Source organism: Micromys minutus, assembly GCF_963924665.1.
Source record: "Micromys minutus genome assembly, chromosome: 16".
Lineage (NCBI taxonomy): Eukaryota > Metazoa > Chordata > Mammalia > Rodentia > Muridae > Micromys > Micromys minutus.
Window position 1 is genome coordinate 37,679,288 of NC_137985.1, and position 21,450 is coordinate 37,700,737.

The 21,450-nt window shown below is 46.9% G+C and overlaps 2 protein-coding genes across 2 annotated transcripts; both read right to left on the reverse strand.

The window, feature by feature from the left end:
- Positions 1 to 1,029: 1,029 nt before the first annotated feature.
- FOXR1 (forkhead box R1) lies at positions 1,030 to 7,460 on the reverse strand (the record flags this gene model as incomplete). The annotated part of the gene is made up of 6 exons (XM_080930582.1): positions 1,030 to 1,187; positions 1,579 to 1,817; positions 2,960 to 3,189; positions 3,383 to 3,636; positions 3,739 to 3,813; positions 7,400 to 7,460. 6 exons carry the CDS (start codon positions 7,458 to 7,460, stop codon positions 1,030 to 1,032), a joined length of 1,017 nt encoding a protein of 338 aa, XP_080786708.1.
- Positions 7,461 to 15,169: 7,709 nt separating this feature from the next.
- Positions 15,170 to 16,868, reverse strand: UPK2 (uroplakin 2; the record flags this gene model as incomplete). Its single annotated transcript, XM_080930656.1, has 5 exons — positions 15,170 to 15,306; positions 15,711 to 15,781; positions 15,981 to 16,119; positions 16,239 to 16,370; positions 16,793 to 16,868. 5 exons carry the CDS (start codon positions 16,866 to 16,868, stop codon positions 15,170 to 15,172), a joined length of 555 nt encoding a protein of 184 aa, XP_080786782.1.
- Positions 16,869 to 21,450: the final 4,582 nt, after the last annotated feature.

Below are 21,450 nucleotides of genomic sequence, written 5' to 3' on the forward strand. Positions count from 1 at the left end.
TCAAAATAGCCGTTAAGGAGAAACACCTTAAATACACCCCACATTGGTCATCACATTTGACATGAAATAGTGACACCAACATTTTAATCCCTGATCCAGTTGGTTCATTTCTCCTTCTCAGCATCACACTGCTGGCCTGGACCACTATTCTGAACCATGTTGTGCAGACACATTAGATGAGCAAGAATCACAGCAGGACTGGTTATTTGGAGAGTCACTGGGGTCTCACTAGCTTAATGCTTCTATCGTGATGGTGTGTAATGGTGTGTTTTTTCCTAAACATACCTGGCAAAATTTCTTCCAATAGCTACTTCTGTTAAAAAAAAAAAAAAAAAAAGAAGCATCTTTTATTTGAGGAAAAAAAAAGGAAAGGAAAGGAGGAGGAGCAGAAGGAAAGGTGACAGTTTAGGGAAACATCTGTTATGTGTTACCACCTTGTATTTATTGCTGCACCAAACTGCCATTAGTGTTTAGACAACAGTAACATGCTTCTCACATATTCAGAACCTAGAGAGTCCAAAATTAAGGTACCACCAATCCATTTTGATTCAGAGATTTTGACCCTCTTATTGCATATTCACATTAACTTCTTTCTGTCCACATGGGAATAGAGCAGAGAAATCTCTTGTTAGTCCTTTACAAGGGTCCCATCTCTTCCAAATTGCTCTATGCTTCAGCTTTCTGTATTCACCATATGTGCCACCCACAGATGCCATTTGTGTTGAGAAGGTATCATTACAGACCTTTACACAGACATCCTCAGTGCATTATGGAAGACAAATCTCTGCCCAGACTCCTTTAGCCATCTCTGGGGCTGGGCCATAGTTTCACCTTTCCTATCCATGTGTTGCTTGGATTTCTTGGTACCTTATGGCTGGCCCTCAAGGGTAAGAGACTCAAGAGAAAAATGGAGCTACGATGAAGAGGAGTGATGCTTCTCCACCTATTCTTAGAACCAGGTTCACACAGCTTCACTTCTGCCCCTTTATATCCCAATTGCCAGAAATTCTCCTATAATGCAGTCTGAGCTCATTTCTGGCTATCTGGGCTGAGTGTTGGGGTTTGGGACATTGGAGTTTCCTTTGGACCTGGGTTCAGCTGGTCCTTGGGAAGCTCTATGTTGCCACGAACTCTAACCCCCGGCATGGCTGATTCTTCTTGAAGGTCAAAGAGGAAGGGCATCACATCTGTAAGAGAGTTCAGAGGAGCTTGCAATCTTGACCTGCTCCGTCCTGGGTCTGCTATACTATCTCACAGAGCTCAAGGCTATCTTTTTTTGAAGCCTTTCTGCTTGCTACGGCAGAGTTCCCTTAATAGATAAGCCCTCACATTTTTTACCCAGCTCCAACACCACTGGGCCAGAATTCTGGCTGTGAGCAGAACCAGCAGCAACCTGTCTCCCTATTCCACTCTCATGGGAGATCTCAGGGGAAGGCATCACTTAGAGGGTCTCAATCATTCCTGTTCGCCCTGCTTCCTGCAAGTGTCCTTAGACTCTGATCCAGGGAGGCACATTTGGCCTAGAGTCTGGGCCTCAGGTCCCCCACCCCTGGGTTCATGCATGACAAGGCTTCACACCTGGCTGGCTCATGCACTGCTGGATACTTTGCAGCCGAGTGGAAGCCAAGGTGCGGGCCTCCTTTAAAAAGCGGCGGTGTCCCTCCTTGGTCAACTTCCAGAGGCAGGATCGAGGCCGAGTGCTGGCCTCACCCTGCTTACCGACCGGCACTTTCTCAAAGCTGTCTCGAAAACAGAGATTGTGACGGACTGTATTCTTCCAGGCCTCTGGAGCTGTCCGGAAAAAGGGGAAGTGCTCTCTGTGGACAGGGAGGAAGAGTAAAGAAAGGCATGGCGCCTCTGAAGAGGACACACTCTGGTTCTTGTTCTGCCCCAGGGCCAGGAACCTCAGCTTCCTTTCGGGTGAAACAGGACAGATGGGTCTGGAATTGCACTTTGCTGGCCGAACCACAACTCAGCTTATGAACCATCTTTTCTTTCTTTCGGTCTTTGAGACGGTCTAATGTAGCCCAGATTGACCTTGAACTCCCTGGGTAGCTGAGGATGACCTTAAATCCCTGGCCTTCCTCCTGCCTCCAAATCCTGAGCGCTGGGATCACAAGCCCATACCACCATGCTAGGCTGAGAAATTCTTCTAAGCCCAGTTTACTGTCCCTAACTTCAGGCTTATTTTCACCTCTCCCTCAAGGGCTGGGGAGTTTTGACAGCAGGAACAAAGAACCAATAACAGGATTCTGAGACACTGGGCTTTTTGCCTAATACTATGGAAAGCGTCACATTCAAGAATGACTATCAAAGCAAAATGTTAGCTGGCCATGGCAACACAGCCTTCATTCCACAACCCAAGAGGCAGAGAGGCAGGTTCATCTCTGATTTAGAAGGCAGTCTAATTTACACAGTGAATTCTAGAACAGCCATGGTTACACACAGAAACCCTGTTTTCTGGGAAGCAGTGGCAAGTAGGTCTCTGAGTTCAAGGCTAGCCCAATCTATAAAGTGAGATTCAGGCCAGCCCAAGCCACAAAGTGATTTCTTGTCTCAAAAGAAGAGGCCCTAATTTCAATGATCTTATTTTAAATCAATTTGCATTTCACAGACACGTACAATGCAAATTCTCAATAAGACTTCCTTGACCCTTGGAGGTACAGGGTTTTGTGCCAGGCAGGACAGGCAGAAAATGGGAGATGTTGGTGATACTGGAGTCTATTCTGGATAATCTTTAGGGGCAGGGTGGTCGCAACTTGACCCAGGAGAATTGGTATTTGAGGGAAGGTTGAATTTTAAGCGAAGGGACGGGAGTGGTTATGTTCTTGACCATTAGGTAGGCATACATTTGCCTAGGGAAATAAAACCAGAAGGGAAAACAGCCCAGGGCCGGGTTGGAAGTTATTAAACTCTGACCCTCCCCTCCCCCTCCTTTGCCGGGTCCCTGAGCACATACCGAGTGAAGTTGTAGATCTGCTGTACGTTGAGGCCACAGGGGGGACTGTTTCTGAGTGCCAAGGCAATTAGATGGAAGTAGTGGAGAGGGGGGCGAGACCAGAGCCTCCCTTCCGGGCTGATGACTTGCTGAAGCCTCCACTGATTCTGAAGTGGGGCCCTTGTGGGAAGGGATGGGAGAGCCACAGAGGAGCTGTCATCTTGGTCCATGGCCTTCTCCTCTTCTGTGGGCTAGAGGGGCACAGAGTAGGATCTGGTCCTGACTCCTTGGCCTCAGCTCCAGTGTGCAGTGGCAGATAGGGGAGCAGTCTAGACTCCTTCTCCCCAGCCCAAGGGTACAGGTCAGGTCTAGACATGTTCATCTTTTATTGGCCCTCAGAAACCCAGCTGCTGATGGTTCAACCCTGTGCCCACCCATCCATACCTCCTCCCAGATGCTAGGGGAAGAGGCAATGTGCTTCTCTTTCTGCTTCCTCTTCTGCTTGCGAGGAGGCGATGGCGGCTGTGGTGGCCCCTCCAAAGCTTCTGGACAGCAGTTTTCTTCCTCTTTCAGGGCTGGCTGGGAGGCAGGCAGCCCGCTTGACAGGTCTTCCTTTTTAGCTGCGACCTCCAGCTTGCCGGGAGGATACACAATATTTGGATTCACCCACATCCACAGATTGGGCTGAATGTCTGGACCTGGGCAGAGGAGTAGGAAATGTCTCATAGTTCACTGACTTTGGGGAGCAAGTTGTTCCCAGTTCAGGAGGAGGAATCCCGTCTGCAGAACTCCCTACTTACCATCTTTATCAGGGTTGGGTATTTTTTCCAAAGGTAGTTTTGGTGGTTCAACAATTCGAAGTTTGTATAGGGCAACTGGCCAAAAGAGAGAGAGAAAAGAGTCAAGAAAGTCGGTTTTTGGTGGTTCGATTATTTGGAGTCTGTATTTGGCAAATGGTAAAAAGATAAATCAACACATTCTAGAATTTTTTTGTCTCAAAAAACCAAAACCCAAAAAGCAAGCGAGCAAGAAAAGAAATGATGGAAGGAAGAAAACAACCAACTAAGCAAAACAACACAGGCAAAACAAACACAGGTGCCATGCATACCATCGAACTACAAAGGAGCCTGGTAAACGTTAGCTGGTTAGCTCGGATTTGAGAATTTTCCATTACAAATGGTAGTGTTTCAGGGTTTTGTTTGTTTCTCAAGATTGAGTCTCTTTGTGTAGTCCTGGCTGTCCGGGCACTCCTCTATAGTCCAAGCTGTCCTTGAACTCAGAGATCCACCTGCCTCTATCTCGTGAGTGCTGGGATTAAAGGCCTGTGCCCTCACGGCCGGGCTTAAACTACAGTGTCTTCATTGCATGACATTTTTTGTTCTTTCTTTTTATGGGGAGTTGGGGGAGGTCTTAAAGGCATGCACCGATACACCTAGCAAAATTTCTTTTTAAATATGCTCTATTATATTTATTTGTGGGCATGCTGGGGTGCACATGCCAACATGCAGTTGTGGAGGTCAGAAAACAGCTTGCCAAGAGTCAGTTCTCTCCCTCATGTGAGCTCTGGTGACCACACTGAGGTCATCTGGTGTGATGGCAAACTCTTTTACCTGCTAAGCCATCTTATCTGCCCTTATGTGTGTGTCTTGTAGTATGTGTGGTATAGAGCATGTATGTGTTTGGGCACCTGCATATGTGTGTACATGGGAGATGTGGAGTCTGTATGTTTGTGGTGGAGCATCTATGTGAGTGGCAGAACATGACTATGTACGAATTGTGTGTGCAGGCACCTGTATGAGTTCATGTGAAGACCAGGACTTCCAGTGCCTTCCTTGGGGCCTCTCTCTCTCTCTCTCTCTCTCACACACACACACACACACACATATCTTAAATTACAGTTAATTGGTGCATGGGAACACATGTGTTATGGTATGTATAGGTCATTAGACAATTTGAAGGGGCTGGTTCTCTCCGTCCACTATATAAGACTCAGGTGGCATGAACCTTTACCTGCTAAGCATCTAGCTGCCCCTAGTTTGGTCTCTCACTGAACCAGAAGTGCTCCTCCACTCTTAAATGCTGGGGTACAGGCACAGAGAGTCACACCTACCTTTTGAGGCAGGTGCTGAGGATCTGAAATCAGAACCTCACACACTTGCAGAGTTAAGTGCTCTTAACCACAGAGCTACTTCCCTGGTCTCCATGTTTTTGTTATGGAAAGCAAAAGACTTAGGGCTAAGGTTAGTTCATCAGTAAAGCCCCTGTCTGAGATGCACAAGCCTGGCTGGGTTCAATCTTCAACCACAAAACAAGACAAACTATTGTTTAAGATTGCATTGAGATGGAGACGGGGTGTGAGTCACACTATGTAATCCTGGCTGGCCTCTAACTTGCTATATAGACCAGGCTGGCATTGAATGTATAGACTGGCCTGCCTCTGACTCCTAGTGTCATACCATGTTGAGCTTTTAAAGGCTTCATGGTATGCAAATATCCAACTGATGTATACTTGGATTGGATTGTGTTAAAATATTTTATTTATCCAGTATAGTGGTGCAGAGTTTTCATTAATCCCAGCATTTGGGAGTCAGAGGCAGGTGGGTCCCTCTGAGTTCAAGGCAAGTTCCAGGATAGCCAGGGATACATCATAAATCGAGAAACCCTTGGGGTTGGGGATTTAGCTCAGTGGTTAGCAAGCTTGAGGCCCTGGGTTCGGTCCTCAGCTCTGGAAGAAAAAAAAAAAAAAGCAGGAGGGGGAGAGAAACCTGTTTTCAAAACCCTGTCTTGAAAACAAACAGAAAACAGAAAGAGACACAACAACTTCGGTTGATAGACATATCTGTAAGGGTGCACACCTGTAACCCCAGGAGTTCAAGCCTAAAGCAGAAAGACTGTGAACTTGAGGCACAAAAACTATGACAAGTTTGACCGATATAAAAGCTTAGTAAAGCCAAGGGGGTTTGTACAGGGTTATATAATCCCAGGACTTGGGAGTCTTGAGGTGGAAGGCTTTTGTTTGGAGTGCAAAAATTATACAGCACCTTTTGAAGAAACAAAGGCATATTAGAGCCTATGAGATGGTTCAGTGGGTTACAGGGCTTGTACCTGACTTGCCGATTGAGTTTAACCTCATTATACGCCTATAGGATATACTGCCTTTCATGTGTCAAAACAAGTGAAAATGTTACAGCATTTCTACACACATATACAGTGGTATATTAGGTCAGATTTATCCCATTTTCCTTTGTTGACCCCCTTTATTCCTTCATTTGGGTGAAGGGGAGGGTATAGTCTCTAGCCCAAGCCCTTGAGTCCTGCTGAAGCCAAGGATAACCTTGAGCTCCAGACCCTCCAGCCTATCTTCCAATCTCAGCCCCTGAAACATCTTATCAGCAGGGTTCTGTGGGCTGTACCACTGTTTTTATTCTTGGCTGTCTTCTTGGGGATGGTTATCTCGTTTTTCTCAGTCTCTAAACTGGAATGCCTCAGGGCTCAGCCTCTGTCAAACGGTTCTCACACCTTAATCCCAACCATATACCAAAGCCACCCATTGTCACCCGTCACACTTCTCTGAAGAACCCCAAGCCCTGACATCCGTCTACTTTACTGTTCTGACTTGGATAAATAGCCCCAAGCCAGGGACTCCAACCTGATCCAGAGTTCTGGACCAGTCCAACGCTACACGTGTGAGAACCTGTCTCAAAACAAAATGAAACACAGCACTCCTCCACAGACAAAGAGTAGGGCTTCGCACAAGACAGACACCTTTAGGCTGGTCTAGAACTCATGGACTCAAGTCACTCCCATCTCAGCTTCTCGAGAATAAGACCTGGAAATGGTGGATCTGACTAAAGTGAGGAAAGTAGCGTTAACCTAACAACCTTGGACTGGATTAAAAAATAAATAAAATAAATAAATAAAAACAACTCTGAGAGCAAGAGTGATCGCCTAAAACGACTAAACTTTCGGTCCAAGGAAGAGGAAAAACTTAAAAGAACAGGTCCATCATCCTATTAACTCCATTTTGTAGTATAGATAAAAGGGCAGGTACGCCAGCAGCCTGGGATGGTGGCCCGTGCCTAGAGCACCAGGTCATCGACTTGAGGCAAGCCTGGGCTTCAAAACAAAAACATAAACAGCAACAATCAAAGAGGCAAGGATACCTCCCCGAAGAGAACAATGATTGTTTTTACACCGAAAAATAAAGCCTGCGGCAAGCCAAGTTCTCGTGCGCAAGCGCCAAAGCTCAGAAGAGGTCTAGGAATGTTCTGGGGGATGACAGGGTAAGAGCTGATAGCCCACCATACGTGGGCTCTGGGAACTCAAGTTGCGGTAGGGCCACACCCACTCCTGTATGGAGTTTGAGAGACTGATCCCAGGGAGGTGATGAGCCTGGGAAGCCAGAGGCAGCCTGCCCATTCCATAGCCACCCATGCGTCCCTCCCCCACAGCCCCACTCACGTTTCTGCTCGGTCTCCGACAGGTGTGACGTGGTGAAGGACAAGAAGCATTCATTGCCCATATCCCAGTCCAGCAAGCCCGGGACCTGGCCATGGAGGCTGGCCCAGAAGTCCCGGTTCTGGAATTTGGGGTCCACTTTTAAGGATAGAGGAGACGAGTGGTACGGGGTGCTAGAGTCAGAGAGGCGGAAGATGCTCTCTCTAACCGCGGGCAATCGCGGGTGGGAGCGGTCAGGAGTGCAGCGCCCCTGCAGACATTCCGGATTGCCTGAGGATCCACCCAGCTGGCGCTCTCCAGGTTTTCCTGCGCCTGCGGATGTGGCTCAGCTGGTAGAGTGCCTGTCTAGCAAGTTCGAAGCCCACACCTCCTAAAGCCAGGTCTTGAGCTACAGGCCCATAATCGATCACACTTGGCGTAAGCAAATCTTGGATACCAGAGACCTTGGCTCCAGCGGCTGGATCTCTGGGTGGGTGGGCTAGAGAGTGGAGGGGATGGAGGAGGAGTTTAAATCCGGAGGCGTGGTGGTGCAGCCTGCTAGACCAGCAAGGTCTTTTTTTTTTTAAGGCAAGGAAAAAAAAGAGCAGGGCGTGGTGGTGCATTGCCCGCCTATCTTTAATCCCAGCACTCTGGAGGCAGAGGCAGGCAGATCTCTGAGCTCAAGGCCTACAGAGTTAGTTTCAGGAGGCTACCCACAGAGAAACCCTGTCTCAAAAACAAAATAAAATAAAAATAAAGAAACAAAGGAATGAAGAGAACAAAGAAAGACGGGATGGCTAAGAAGAGAGTTAAGGTTCATCAAGGTGACTTTCCCCAACTGAATAAATAAATAAAGTAAATGTCATAACAAAAGAATTTGAAGATGCAGACCATTCTCTACCACATTTGAGAAAAGCTCTTAAAGACATAATGATCCCATGATTGTATTAATGCCGATATTCTAGAATTCATGAATGCTTTTAAAGCATGTCTAGTTTTGTTTTTTTTTTTTTAACAAAGGTTTTATTTAATTAATGCATTGATTATATACATTTTTTTGAGACAGGACTTCTCTGTAGTTCTGGTTGTCCTGGAAGCCTGTAGACTAGGCTGGCCTTGAACTCAAGAGGTCTGCCTGCCTCTGCCTCCTGGGTTTAGAGATTAAAGCTGTGTCCTACCATGCCAGGTGTATTTTATTTTTAACTAAATTTATATTTCATAAAAGTCTTTAAAAGCTTATCCAAGATTACAACCTCAATAGGTAGTAGAGCAAAGATTAAATTAAATAGCAAATTGACTTAAATTTTTTTGTTTTTTAAACTTCAAACTGGATTTTGAATTTTGTGTACTCAGAGTAGCTGGGAAGTCTTGAGCCTCTTTCATCTACTTCCCAGGATTACAGACATGCAGGGCTGGAGAGATGGCTCAGTAATAAAGAGCACTGCCTGCTGCTATTTCTAGAGGATCTGGGTTCAAATCCCAGCACTGTACAGACACACATAGAGGCAAAACGACCAATGCAGGTAAAATTTAAAGTAAATTATTTTAAAAAGATTGCGGGCATGACATCATCATGTTCCGCTCATTAAACACGTGTTTACATATATGTTACATTTCATGTGAGCATGCCATGGTGCTAGTGAGGAGTTCAGGGAACAACCTGGGGCAGTTGGTTCTCTGCTTCAACCATTGGGTCTCAGGGATTAAACTCATAGTCAAATCTGGAGGCAAGTGCCTTTATCCACTGAGCCATCTTACTAGTACTCAGCAAATTTCTTTATTTCTTTCTTGCTTTCTTTCTTTCTTTCCTTCTTTCTTTCTTTCTTTCTTTCCTTCCTTCCTTCCTTCCTTCCCTCCCTCCCTCTCTTTCTTTTTTCTTTCTTTCTTTTTCTTTTTGTTTGAGACATGGTCTCATTATGTAGCTTTCCAGGAATTCCCAATGTAGAGCAGGCCGGCCTCAAATTCAAATAGATCCACCTGCCTCTGCCTCTGCCTCTGCCTCTGGAGTGCAGGGATTAACGGTGCACACTGCCACATCCAGCTCCTTGTTACGGTTTCTTTTTCTTTTTTTTTTTAATTGATGGCTGATTGATGCTGGGAATCGAATCCAGGGTCTTATTATGCCAGGCAACTGCTCCGCCACTGGGTTACATCCCCAGCCCTTAAAAGTATATATTTTTTAATGAATTATTTAGTAATTTGTCAACAGCATATCCCTTTACCCAGAAACACCTTAGTTGTTATTTCCTAAAAACAGATATTAGCTTATATAGACAAAATCTTTCTTTCCTTCCTTCTTTCCTTCCTTCCATGACAGGATCTCCTATGTAGACCAGGCTGGCCTCAAACTTACAGAGCTCTGCCTGCTGCTAGAATTAAGGCATGCATTATTTTACCTGCTCGGGTCTGAATTTTAAAAACATGAGTGTGTGTACATAGGTGTCTGTGTAAGTGCACACAACATGTGTGAGGGAACTCTGGAAGGCTAGGAGGGATTCTGTTCCTAGGCACTGGAGCCACAGGCTAATTGTGAACCATTGACACCTGAATTCCTGCCCTCATGATGGAAAAACAAGTGCTTGTTTCTCTGAACCATCTCTCCAGCCCTAAAAATCAGAAAATTTAACATTGACTCAATTCTCCATTTAATTTATAGATCTTTCTCAAATTTCACCATTTGTCCCAACAATGTTCTTGTTTTTTTGCTTTTGAGACTGAGCCCCACCGTGTACCCCTGTACAACCACTACCACTACAAGAACCCAAAGTGGGAAAACCAAAACAACCAACGTTAATAGTGGTAAATTCTATGTCAAGTATATTGCTCATTTCTAAACATTCTAGACACAGGGGAGGGCTGTCTTCATTCTGAGCCTTCATGAGTCTGAGCCTCTTACATGGTGCTTGTGTGTAGAGTGGTTTGTTTGCTAGTACACTGCTCCTGCTACCACATAGGAAGCCAAGCTCAAAAGTCCCACTTTGTCAGGATACATGCCCCATGAGCGTGGCCTCCACCGCCTCTCTGTTCCTTCCCCATCATTCAGGACACCTTGCTTTTATTTACTCCTCTTTGTTTGTACAGGGTATGGTTGTATGATCTGTGCACTTGCAAGTGGAGGATATGCTGTTCCTTCAAGACAGGGTCTCACACTAATGTTTGGTCAGCAAGTTCCCTGGATGTGTCTCTGCCCTAACACTGAGGCTTACAGGCATGTGTAGTCATGGTGTCATGGTAGCTTTATTTTCTAAGCTTGGGTCACTATGTAGCCCTGGCTGGCCTCACACTTACAGAGATCTGCCAGTTCTGCCACCTAAGTGCAAGGATCATGATTTGTTTGTTTTTGTTTTAATGAGGATTCAAACTCAGATCCTCAGTCTGCAGAATACACTCACCCACTGATCCATCTCCCCAGGCTGATTTTTATTTTTCTTACTTTGAGGTCTCATTTAGCCCAGATTGGAATTACACCGTGTGGCTAAAGCTGACTACTTTAGGATTACCATTGCTGTGATGAAACACCATGACCAAAGCAAGTTGGGAGGAAAGGGTTTATTTGGCTTCCATACCCACAGCCATAGTCCCAGCGAGGAACTTGGCTGAGAAAGCCTGAAGCTTACTGGCTTGCTTTTCGGGGTTTTCTCAGCCGGCTTTCTGACAGATGCTAGGATCTTTAGCCTAGGGGTAGCCCCACTAACAATGGGTGGAGCCCTCCCATATCAGCCACTAATTAAGAAAATGCCCTCCAGGCTTGCCTACAGTCTGTTTATGGAGGTGTTTTCTCAACTGTAGCTCACTCAGACAATTCTAGCCAGTGGTTCTCAATCTTCTTAAGGCTTAGACCCTTTGGTACAGTTCCTTGTGTTGTGGTGACCCGCAGCTATAAAATTATTTCCATTGCTATTGTTATGGATTGTAATGTAAATGTGTTTGTTGTGTTTGTTTGTTTTTTTTCTGAAAGACAAGGTTTGCCTCAGCCTCTGAGTACTGGAATTAAAGGTGTGGGTCACCACCGCCAGCAGGACATTGGATCTTGTAACAGTTGTGAGATACCATGTGGGTGTTAGGAATCCAACCAGGTCCTCTGCAAGACCAGCTAATGTTCCTAACCACACTGTCTGTGCTATTTTAATTGTGCATTTCATACAGGGTGTTAAATTTTTATTCATTGTTCTAGTTACATTAAAAAGTATTCACTGGAGGCTTCCTTACAGTTCCGAGGGTGAGCCCATGTTCTTCACCATGGGGAGTGTGGCAGCCGGCAGGCAGGCACAGAGCAGTAGCTGAGAGTTATATTTTATCTGAAAGTTGGAGGCAGAAAGACAAAGAGACAGACAGACAGACAGACAGACAGACAGAGAGACTGGGTCTGGCATGGGCTTTTGAAATGTGGAAGCTCACCCCAGTGACACACCTTCTCCAACATGGCCACACCTCCTAGTCATTCTCAAAACATTTCCACCGACAAGGGACCACCAAGTATTCAAATATATGAACCAATGGGGACCATTCTCATTCATACTATAACATTCATATAAAGAGTCTAAAAGCAATTAATTTTTTTTTCTGAGACAGGGCTTTTCTGTGTAACCCAGGCTGTCTTGGAACTCACTCAGTAAAACAGTGGCCTCAAGATATCTACCTGCCTCTGCCTCCTGAGTGCTGTGATTAAAGGCGTGCACCACCACTGCCAGGCTGGTTTTGTTTTAAATGTTATATATTTTATAAATTTTTATTTAATACTGAACATGGCAATGTATGTATTTAGTCCCAGAACTGAAGGCAAATATAGGCATAACTCTGTGAGTTTGAGTCCAACATGATATGCAGACTGATTTCTAAGCCAGCTGGGCTACATATTGAGACAGTATCTTAAAAGGGAGGTAGGGGGTGGGGAGCTGGGCAGTGGTGGCACATGCCTTTAATTCCAGCCCTTGGGAGGCAGAAGCAAGCAGATCTTGGAGTTTGAGGCCAGCCTAGTCTACAGAGTGAGTTGTGGGACAGCCAGGGCTGTTAAACAAAGATTTTGTCTAGTCCAGTGGAAAGGAAGGGCAGGGAGAGAGGCTAGAGAGATGACTCAGAGGCTAAAAGCTCACTCTTCCAGAGGACTCGAGTTCTGAGTTCAATTGCCAGCTCTTGACCACCTGTAACTTCAGTTCAAGGGGACCCAACACCTTCTGATTTCCATGTCACCTGCACTCATGAGCACGTACCATTTCTCTTCCCACCACACACATACGGGGTGTTGGGTTTTATAAAAAAGAGAGCGCCAGCATATTTCTGATAGAGATGAGGTATGGTGAGATGGAAGGGGTGCCTCTGTGGGCTCATGCTGAGACATCCCTTCCCCCGAGGGACAGGCCAGAAAGGGATATAGTATGGAATAAAGTTTATTTAGGGCATGAGGAGGGGAGTTGAGGGAGTAGAGACAGAGAAAGGAAGGGGGGAGGGGAGGGGAGGGGAAGGGAAGGAGAGGGAAGAGAAGAGAAGAGAGGAGAGGAGAGGGAAGAGAAGAGAAGAGGAGAGGAGAAGAGAAGTCGGCCAGAAACATGTGGAGGCAGGGGACAGGGAGAAGAGGCAAGGAGAGCAGAGGCAGAGAGCAAGAGAGTAAGAAGATATGAAAGAGGAGGGGGCAAACAGCGGTTGCCAGGTAACTTTGGGGCAGAGCCTAGAAGGAACGCCAATGTAGGGTATTCAAAATAAAATGTCTTTTAAAGTTTTGTTGTGTCGTTTCATTTTGTGTGTATGTGTGAGGGCCTGAGTGTTGGTTTACATACTACATAAGCTCCTGGCCAGAAATAGGCAATGGATCTCCTGAACTGGGGTTATAGTGAGTGCTGGGAACTAAACATGGTTCTCTGTTAAGAGCAGCAAGTGCTCTTATCCACAGTCATCTTTACAGCCCCCCACTATTATTTATTTGTTTGTTTAGCCATTTTTTAAAGATTTATTTATCTTATATATGTGAGTATGCTGTAGCTGTTTTCAGAGACACCAGAAGAGGGCATTACATTCCATTACACATGGTTGTGAGCCAACATGTGATTGCTGGGAATTGAACTCAGGACCTCTGGAAGAGCAGCCAGTGCTCTTAATCGCTGAGCCGTCTCTCCAGCCCCTAGCCATTTTTGTTTGTTTGTTTGATTGATTGATTGTTTTTGTTTGTTTTTTGAAGCAGGGTCTCTCTATAAAGCCCTGGTTGACCTGAAACTATATAGTTCTGGATGACCTGTCTCTGCTGCCTGTTTTTTGTTTTTTTTAAGATTTATTTATTTTATTTATTATTTTCATTTTATGTTTTGTTTGTATCTGTCTACCTGAGCACTTGTGGGCATGCAGTAACAGCAGATACCAGAAGAGAGCATCACATTCCCTGGAACTGGAGTAATCAGAGGTTATGAGCCCCCATGTAGGTGCTAGGAATTGATTGAACCAGGTCCTCCAATCTCTTTTTGATTTTTTAAAATAGGTTTAGTGTGTGTGTGTGTGTGCGCGCACACAATGGTTGAAGCTTTCATGCCATAGTACATGTGTGGAGGACATGTCTGAGGACATCTTTGTGGGTTTGTTTTCTTCTTGCAACTTCATGTGGGTTCTGGGGATTGAACTCTGGTCCTTGGGCTAGCCTGGCACGAGCCTTACCTGCTGAGCTATCTCACCTCCATTGTATTTGTTCTGTTTTTGAGATGGGGCCTCTTGGGCTCAGCCATTAAAGGCGAGGCTCACAACCAAAAATTATGCCAGTAGTCCAGGCTTGTTCTGAAATTCACTATATAGCTCAGGCTGGCCTTGAACATGGGCCATCTTCCTCGACCTTCCAAGAGTTGAAATCAACAAATATTTACTGAGTACCTACCTACTGTGTCATCAGCACTATATAGCCGATATTGTAGGTCCCTAAGATCAAATTAGTTGGTCTCAGGGAACTTGCAGTCTGGAGGAGTGGGCAACTGAGTTACAGCACACACAGTTGTAAGTCTGTGTGTGTAACACTGGGACACAACAGGAATCAGAGGTAGAGAAAAGGGTTGATGAAGTTCAGACACTTCCCTGGGAAAGGGGCAGGGAGCTACGAAAACAGGAGTGCCTCAGAGCAGCCATTCGAGAGCTCGAGCATGCATGCACGCGCACGCATGCACACACACACACACACACACACACTCGCAGGCACATGTAAGAAAAATAAAACTGTTAGTTGGGTGGTGGTGGCAGCACTTAGGAGGAGAGGCAGATGGGTCTCTGTGAGTTTGAGGCCAGCCTGGTCTACAGAGAGTTCCAGGACAGCAAGAGCCACAGGGAGAAGCTCTGTCTCAAAAAAACAAAGACAAACAAACAAAACTTTTATAGAACAAAACTAAATTTTAAAATTGAACGAGGGTGACATTCCTGCCTGTTTATCACAGCATACTACCCTTCGGGAGCTTCCACCTCAGGGACTCGGAGCTAGAGAGAATGACAAGCACCTGCCACTGACATTGATACTTTAGTTATGTGCATAAGGGAACCCGCTAAAGGGGTGACTCATAGACATGGTCGCTGAAATACGACGGACGCGGGTCAGCCTTTATTGTGAGGATTAAGTACAGTTAAAGGAAAGATCAGCTCTGGCAGGACTGCAGTGGGGGCTGGCAGGGAGTCTTGGAGGGTGAGACACGGAGCAGAGAGAGGCACTGCCATGAATGGGCTCAGTGGAGGGGGCGGGGAGAGGGAGAGAAGCCACTGCAAAGCCAGTGACTGCAGCCTGGGCAGAGGCAGGCTGGACTTCCTGGAAGAGCCTGGGATGCAGGAGAGCCCTCCTCATTTTCGAGCACCCAGTGCCAGGGCAACAATAAGACCCACGACCAACAGGAACATGGCCACAGACAGCAGCACTGTGATGACCACCATGCCTCCTGTCCGGGCCATTCCTAACCCGATAGACTCCATGTTTCTTCCTGTCAGAAGATGGGAAACCTTTGTGAACAGAAGGGCGTCCCTAGCCGCCCTGCGGTTCACAACTTAGTCCAGCCATCCAAGCAGTCACCAGCATCAGTTCAACTAGTTACTGAGCCAACCAGAGGGAGAGGGGGAGGGGAAGGGAAGCGGAAGGGAGGGAGAGGGCTCTGAAAACCAGTTTAACTAACTTGCTCTAGAGGATAAAGCCAGAGCTCAAGAAAGTGTGGGGCTGGAGAGATGGCTCAGTGGTTAAGAGCACTGACTGCTCTTCCAGAGGTCCTGAGTTCGATTCCCAGCAACCACATGGTGGCCCACAACCATCTGTAATAAGATTTGATGACCTCTTCTGGTGTGTCTGAAGACAGCAACAGTGTGCTCATATAAAATAAATAAATCTACTTACGAGGAAGCGTGGTCATGGGAGTCTCTGGACTGGACTCGGTGGACATCCCCTTCTTTACTCGGTAGGATATGCTTTTAGAGGTGGGAGTTGAGAGAAAGCAGAGATTCCCCCAGTAGGTATCTGGCATTTGGGAGAAGGGGTTCCAGCCTCCACCGTCCAGCTATGCTTCCCATCTGTGCCCTCCTGGGCTGAAGGTTTACATTTCATACCCTTACCACCCTCACACCACCTCTGCTTCCCCCACCTCCACAAGTGTCCGTCGGTACCTACTAGTATTTGGTTCCTGGTGTTAGGTTTGTCACCTGATATGCACTGAGTCTTGTGACGGTGAAGCCTGCCCCGCTGTCCACCACGCTCACAAGTTCCCTGCGCCCACGGCACGGAGGCACCACAAAGCCCGACTTAACCACTGATGGGAAATAGGAGTGAAAGGCAAGATCAGATTTCTAGCAGTCCACTCGGGCAGCTCTTGGGTATCATTAAGAGGGGGTAAGATGAGGAGACTAAATGGGTACAAGGGAGACCTACCTTTGCTGTCGTTGGCTCTCCGGACCATCAGTGTGGCGTTACCACCCGTGAGGTGACATGGGGGCAAAGCAATTAGCAGGCTTTCTGTTAGCGCGGGGGACAGCAAACCAGAGAGGCTTGAAATATTGAAGTCTGTTAGGGAGCCAAGAGGGAACCCAGAAGGAGTTAGCCCCCTCTTAACTCAGAGCTGGTGGGGTGGATGGGTGGGTGATCATTGCTAAGGGTGCAGAGACAGAACGGGACCGTGTGGATCTGACCACCAGATGGCAGACTTGAGCTGCAGATGTGGGTACGCCGCGGTGCTTGGGAGCCGGACCAGACTTTAGCACCCAGTTAGTCCCCAGTCTCGCCCAACCCACACAAACCTTGGACCCTTCCCCATATTTCTCTATTCTTAGATCTGGAAGAAGCCCAGGAATTTGTCACCTGATCCCTACCACCAGTAACTCTCAACCCCAACCAGCTAGACCAACAGTCTCGTTGAGAGCCCTGGGAGAGACAATGCTCCCTGTTTAGATCTCTGAACCCCCCTCACTCCCACGAGAAATAGAGACCTGCAGCCCCCGGAGCCAGGACAGCCAGAAGAATAAGGATCAGAGGCAAGGTCTGGGCAGGCAGTGTGGATGCCATCCTGCGCTGGGAACTGGATCCTGGAACAAGTGCTGGCAGGTTGGGGCTTCCTGGGGCCAGTGAGGCCCTGCCCCAGGGTGGCTGATTTTGTCTTGGTGTGGGAGGGGCTGCTGAGAATCCAGTCCAACTTGCCCCTTGGGCACTGTAGCCTCAGGAGAGCCCTCAAACAGGTTTTTCAGGATGGTGAGATGGCCCTCAGGCCTAAAGGGGGATGCTCTGAGTCCTGGCAGCTTAGTTTGCTGCAGGGGTGTATGCCTTTTTCTGGAACTCCTATGTCTGAAGCACAGGGTTCCTCTCTATATGGGTCTGCATCCTGGAGGTAGGAGTTTTCCTAGGAGGGCCATGAGTTCTAAAATTGCCCTGGTAGGAGAACCCCCAAGGGTTGAAAGGCCTTTGGTTAGTAAGGATGGGAGAGAGGAGGTGGGTTGAGTGGGGGTGGGGATTTCAGATCTAGAGAGCCACTTCTGGTGTTAACTGAGGCCCAAAAAACTGCAGCTCTGGGAGAAACTGAGGGTGTCAATGTGAGTCTTCAGAGTTCTCCAGCGGGTGGAGACAAGGGAGGTCAGGGAAGGCTTCCAAGCAAACACTGGTCCAGTCCAGCCAGGATAGTGGGCAGTAGAGTATGTACAAACAGACTCGGACAGTATTTGTTCAGCTTGTACAGAGTAAGGAAAAAAAAAAAACCCTCAGGAAACAAGAGACTGAAGATCCTGGGTTCCAGGCTCATTTTGTCTTAAGGGGTTTGTTGTTGCAATTTTTGTTTGTTTCTTTGTTTTTGCCAGCCTGGGCTACACAGTGAGTCCTTGGCTAACCTGGGCTATGCAGGGAGACCCTGACTCAAAACCAGTCAAGCAAAACCGTGTACACAGTGGTGTGCATTTTTAATTCCAGCACTCAAAAGGGGCTGGAGGATCTCTGTGAGTTTGAGGCCAGCCTAGTCTACGGAGTGAGTTCCGGGACAGCCAGGACTATAAACCCTATATTAAAGTAAATAAATAAATAGCAAAAACAAAACAAGAAACAGCAACAACAAAACCCCTCAAGACAAAACAAGCCTGGAACAACAAAAGACCAGACTGAGGTCTGGGGTGTAGCTCAGAGGTGGACTGCGAGCATGTGGTTCTGGGGTTCGATCCCTGGGACAAGACAAATACTATTTCCTCTTGGGAACAAAACAACACCAGCCACAGCTTCTCTGGCTGTCTCCCACCCTAGGCTAAATGAGAGAACAGATGGAGGTTCTCCAGTCGTGGGAGAGTGACGTGGATTCAGTCACCCCTCCTCTGGACACTGGCCAGGGGCTCTGCAAGCCCTCCTGAATGGTACCGCTTTTTATAGATGTGGAACCTGAGACTCAGGTTGTCACTGCAAAGTGGCTGCAGGGGCGCAGGCTCCGCAATGGGTGAACTCTGCAGGGCCTGAGCTCAGATTGTCAGGGTCTGCTCCAGGAACCGTTTACTTCCCTCAATCCGAGAGAAAAGTGGGGGCCAGTGAAGGGCTAATGGGGTTCTGTCCTTTTCCCCATGGTGGGTGGGCTTAAAGTCTTCAGTGTGTGTGTGTGGAGAGGGGTGTACAAGATGAGACAGAACTTGGGGGCTCTGGCAGAAAGCAGGAGGAGCTCGCACCAGAATGTTTCCAAATTTACCGTGCAATGGACTATCAGGAAACTGGTTCAGATGCAGCTTCTGACTCGGGGGGTCTGAGGCAAAACACGAAACTACATTTCTTTCAAAAATTTAAATTCGCATTTATTATTTTGGGTACGTGGATGCCCATATGTATGCCACGGTGTATATATTGAGGTTAGAGGTCAAGTTGTGGGAGTCCGCTCTCTCCTTTTATAATGTGGCTTCTGGGGATCAAAATGCCAACCGATCCTCAGGCTTGGTGGCAAGAGCCTTTACCTGTTGAGCCATCTCATGGTTTCTGAAAACCTCCTGAGGTGCTTTCGGGTAACAACACAGAGACACAGACTCACGTTTGGAGTTAGCAGATGCTGAATTGGTGCACACACTCACACACACTCATATACAGAGACACACATACACACACTCAGACACACTCATACATACACAAACACGCAGACACATACACATATAAACACACTCATACACACACAGACACATACACAGAGACACACACAGATACACACATACATAGAGATGCACACACACACACACACACACACACACACACACAAAGCAGGCCAGAGGTTTTCCTCAAGCTGCCAAGACAGGCTGCCTTTGGGTGGAGAACTGGAACCGATTTCTGCTTTTCCGGTTCCTTGGCTTTTGTCCCCTTTAGATGAGATCTTATCCTCACTTTACACACAGAAAGATCACACATGAAGGAGAACTGGCAGTCGGGAAGAGGGCTACATGGTGGGGTGTCAGGGTCAGGAGATCTTCCTGGCAAGTCTCAAACCTCAACATAGCACAGTGTTTACATAAGGGTTTAGGAGCTGTCTCTTCCCATCTGGGCTAAGGAGGAATCAGGGAGAGGATTGGTTTACTGCAGAACAGACCCTATAGGTTCACTCTTAAGTCCCATTTGAAATTAGAAATGAGACAGAGTGAGAAAGAAAAGAGCAGATCTCTGGTCACATTTTTAAAGGGATATGAGGGTCCTGTCCCTTTAAGCCCTCCCATCTCCCTCCAATCCCCCTCTCACCTTCCCCACCCTAACCCTCCCCAGGTTTCTGGAGGAACAGAGTTGCGTCTTCTCCCTGCCCTGCCGAGCTGCTCACTGGCTGCTCTGGAGGCTGTGCTTTGCGGTCTCCATGGAAACCATTAGTTGCTAAGCAACTGGAGCATCATTTGTGCTGAGCTCTCGCATCTAATTATCCCATCACAGTGGCTGAGAAGGGTTTGGGGAGCTGAGAGGAGGGGGAGGCCCAGCATAGGAGCAAGAGGATAACTCTTTGAGTGGAGTGGCTTCCCTGACAGTACTGAGATCATTTAAAGCCACAGCACCCTGTTTCTCTGGAGGATTTCCTAGTGGCCAAGTAAGGGAACCAAGGCAAAATGTCTGGACTCTCTCCCCTGAACCCTGCCTCCTCCACTGTCCCCTCTTTGATTCTTGAATATAATTTCCCTCAAGTTTCCTCTCCTTCCTTCTTACAAATATGCCCCTCAAGCCCATAGACATTTACTGAGTACCAGGGATGCCCCTGGAGTAAACGAGGCAGCAAAGCTGTGAAAGTAGGGTAAATTCTTGCCCCTGAGGCTCTTTCCTTTCCTCTTCTGCTCAGTCAGCTCTTAAAACAGACCCCTCTTCTAGGACGGCCGACCTTCTGTCGTCTTCTTGAACTACAGTAGTTCTGCAGCCTGAAGAATTGGGATCAGACACAGGTCTGCCTGAAACGTCCACAGTCCTACCTCAATAGGCCACCTCCCAGTCAACTAGAAAACTGTGTCTGTCTCCTGAGGCATGACAGACACTGATGGTGGCCGGTGTAATCCTAGTGCTGACTGTTGACATAACTTGGGGTGAGCTGCTTTGAACCTCTTTTTTTTTTTTTTCAACTTGAAAATGGGAAGGTTCCTTCCTCTTGAACTCAGGTCTAATAAGATGTGACAAGCACAAAAATGATTTAGGGCAAAGATGCAGAAAGAGGATCAGAACCCATGATCCGGGAGCACAGTGGAAACCCTGAGGGCTTGGGCCTGGAGGCCAGAGTGATGCTCATCAAATGCTGGTTTGTTGGAAATGTTGAGAACCATTCCCTAAAGATCTGAGGCTGGATGATGCTGTGGCTAAAAGAAAAACTCCATCATTTAGACTTGGAAGAGACCTGAGTACTCTTTTCTTTTTTTTTAAGGCCAAAATAACTATTTCCCCCAAACAGTTCAGCTTTTGACTTTAGCTAAGTTATCTCCCTTGTTTCTTCAAGTGTAGTTCCCACTTCAAGTAGATTTATTTATTTATTATAGATAAACACACTGTAGTTGTCTTCAGACACACCAGAAGAGGGCATCAGATCCCATTACAGATGGTTGTGAGCCTCCATGTGGTTGCTGGGATTTGAACTCAGGACATCTGGAAGTTGCAGTCAGTGTACTTAACCACTGAGCCATCTCTCTAGCCCCCTTTTTGAAATGTTACTTATTTTATGTCCTGAGTGTTTTGCCTGCGTGTGTATTTGTCTATACAGCACTTCTGGGACAGTGTCCTTGGAAGTCAGGCAATCAGATCTAGGGGAACTGGGGTTATAGATGGTTGTGAGCTGCCATGTGGGTGCTGGGAACTTAACCAGGGGCCTCTGTAAGAGCAACAAATACTTTAAACTACAAAACTGTCTCTCTAGCCAGTATAGTTTCCACTTCTATAGAAATGAAATAACCCATCTCGTGGGAATATGGTGACTATCAGTCCAGCTAGTTTATTTAAGGGTGCCTAGAAAAGTATCTGATTCGATACTGATTTAAGTAATCCATTTTGTTCCCCCCCCCTTTAAAGATTTTACTTTTTTTTGGTATGTGAGTGCACCATCATTGTCCTCAAACACACCAGAAAAAAACACTGAATCCCATTACCGATGGTTGTGAGCCTCCATGTGCTTGCTGGGAATTGAACTCAGCAC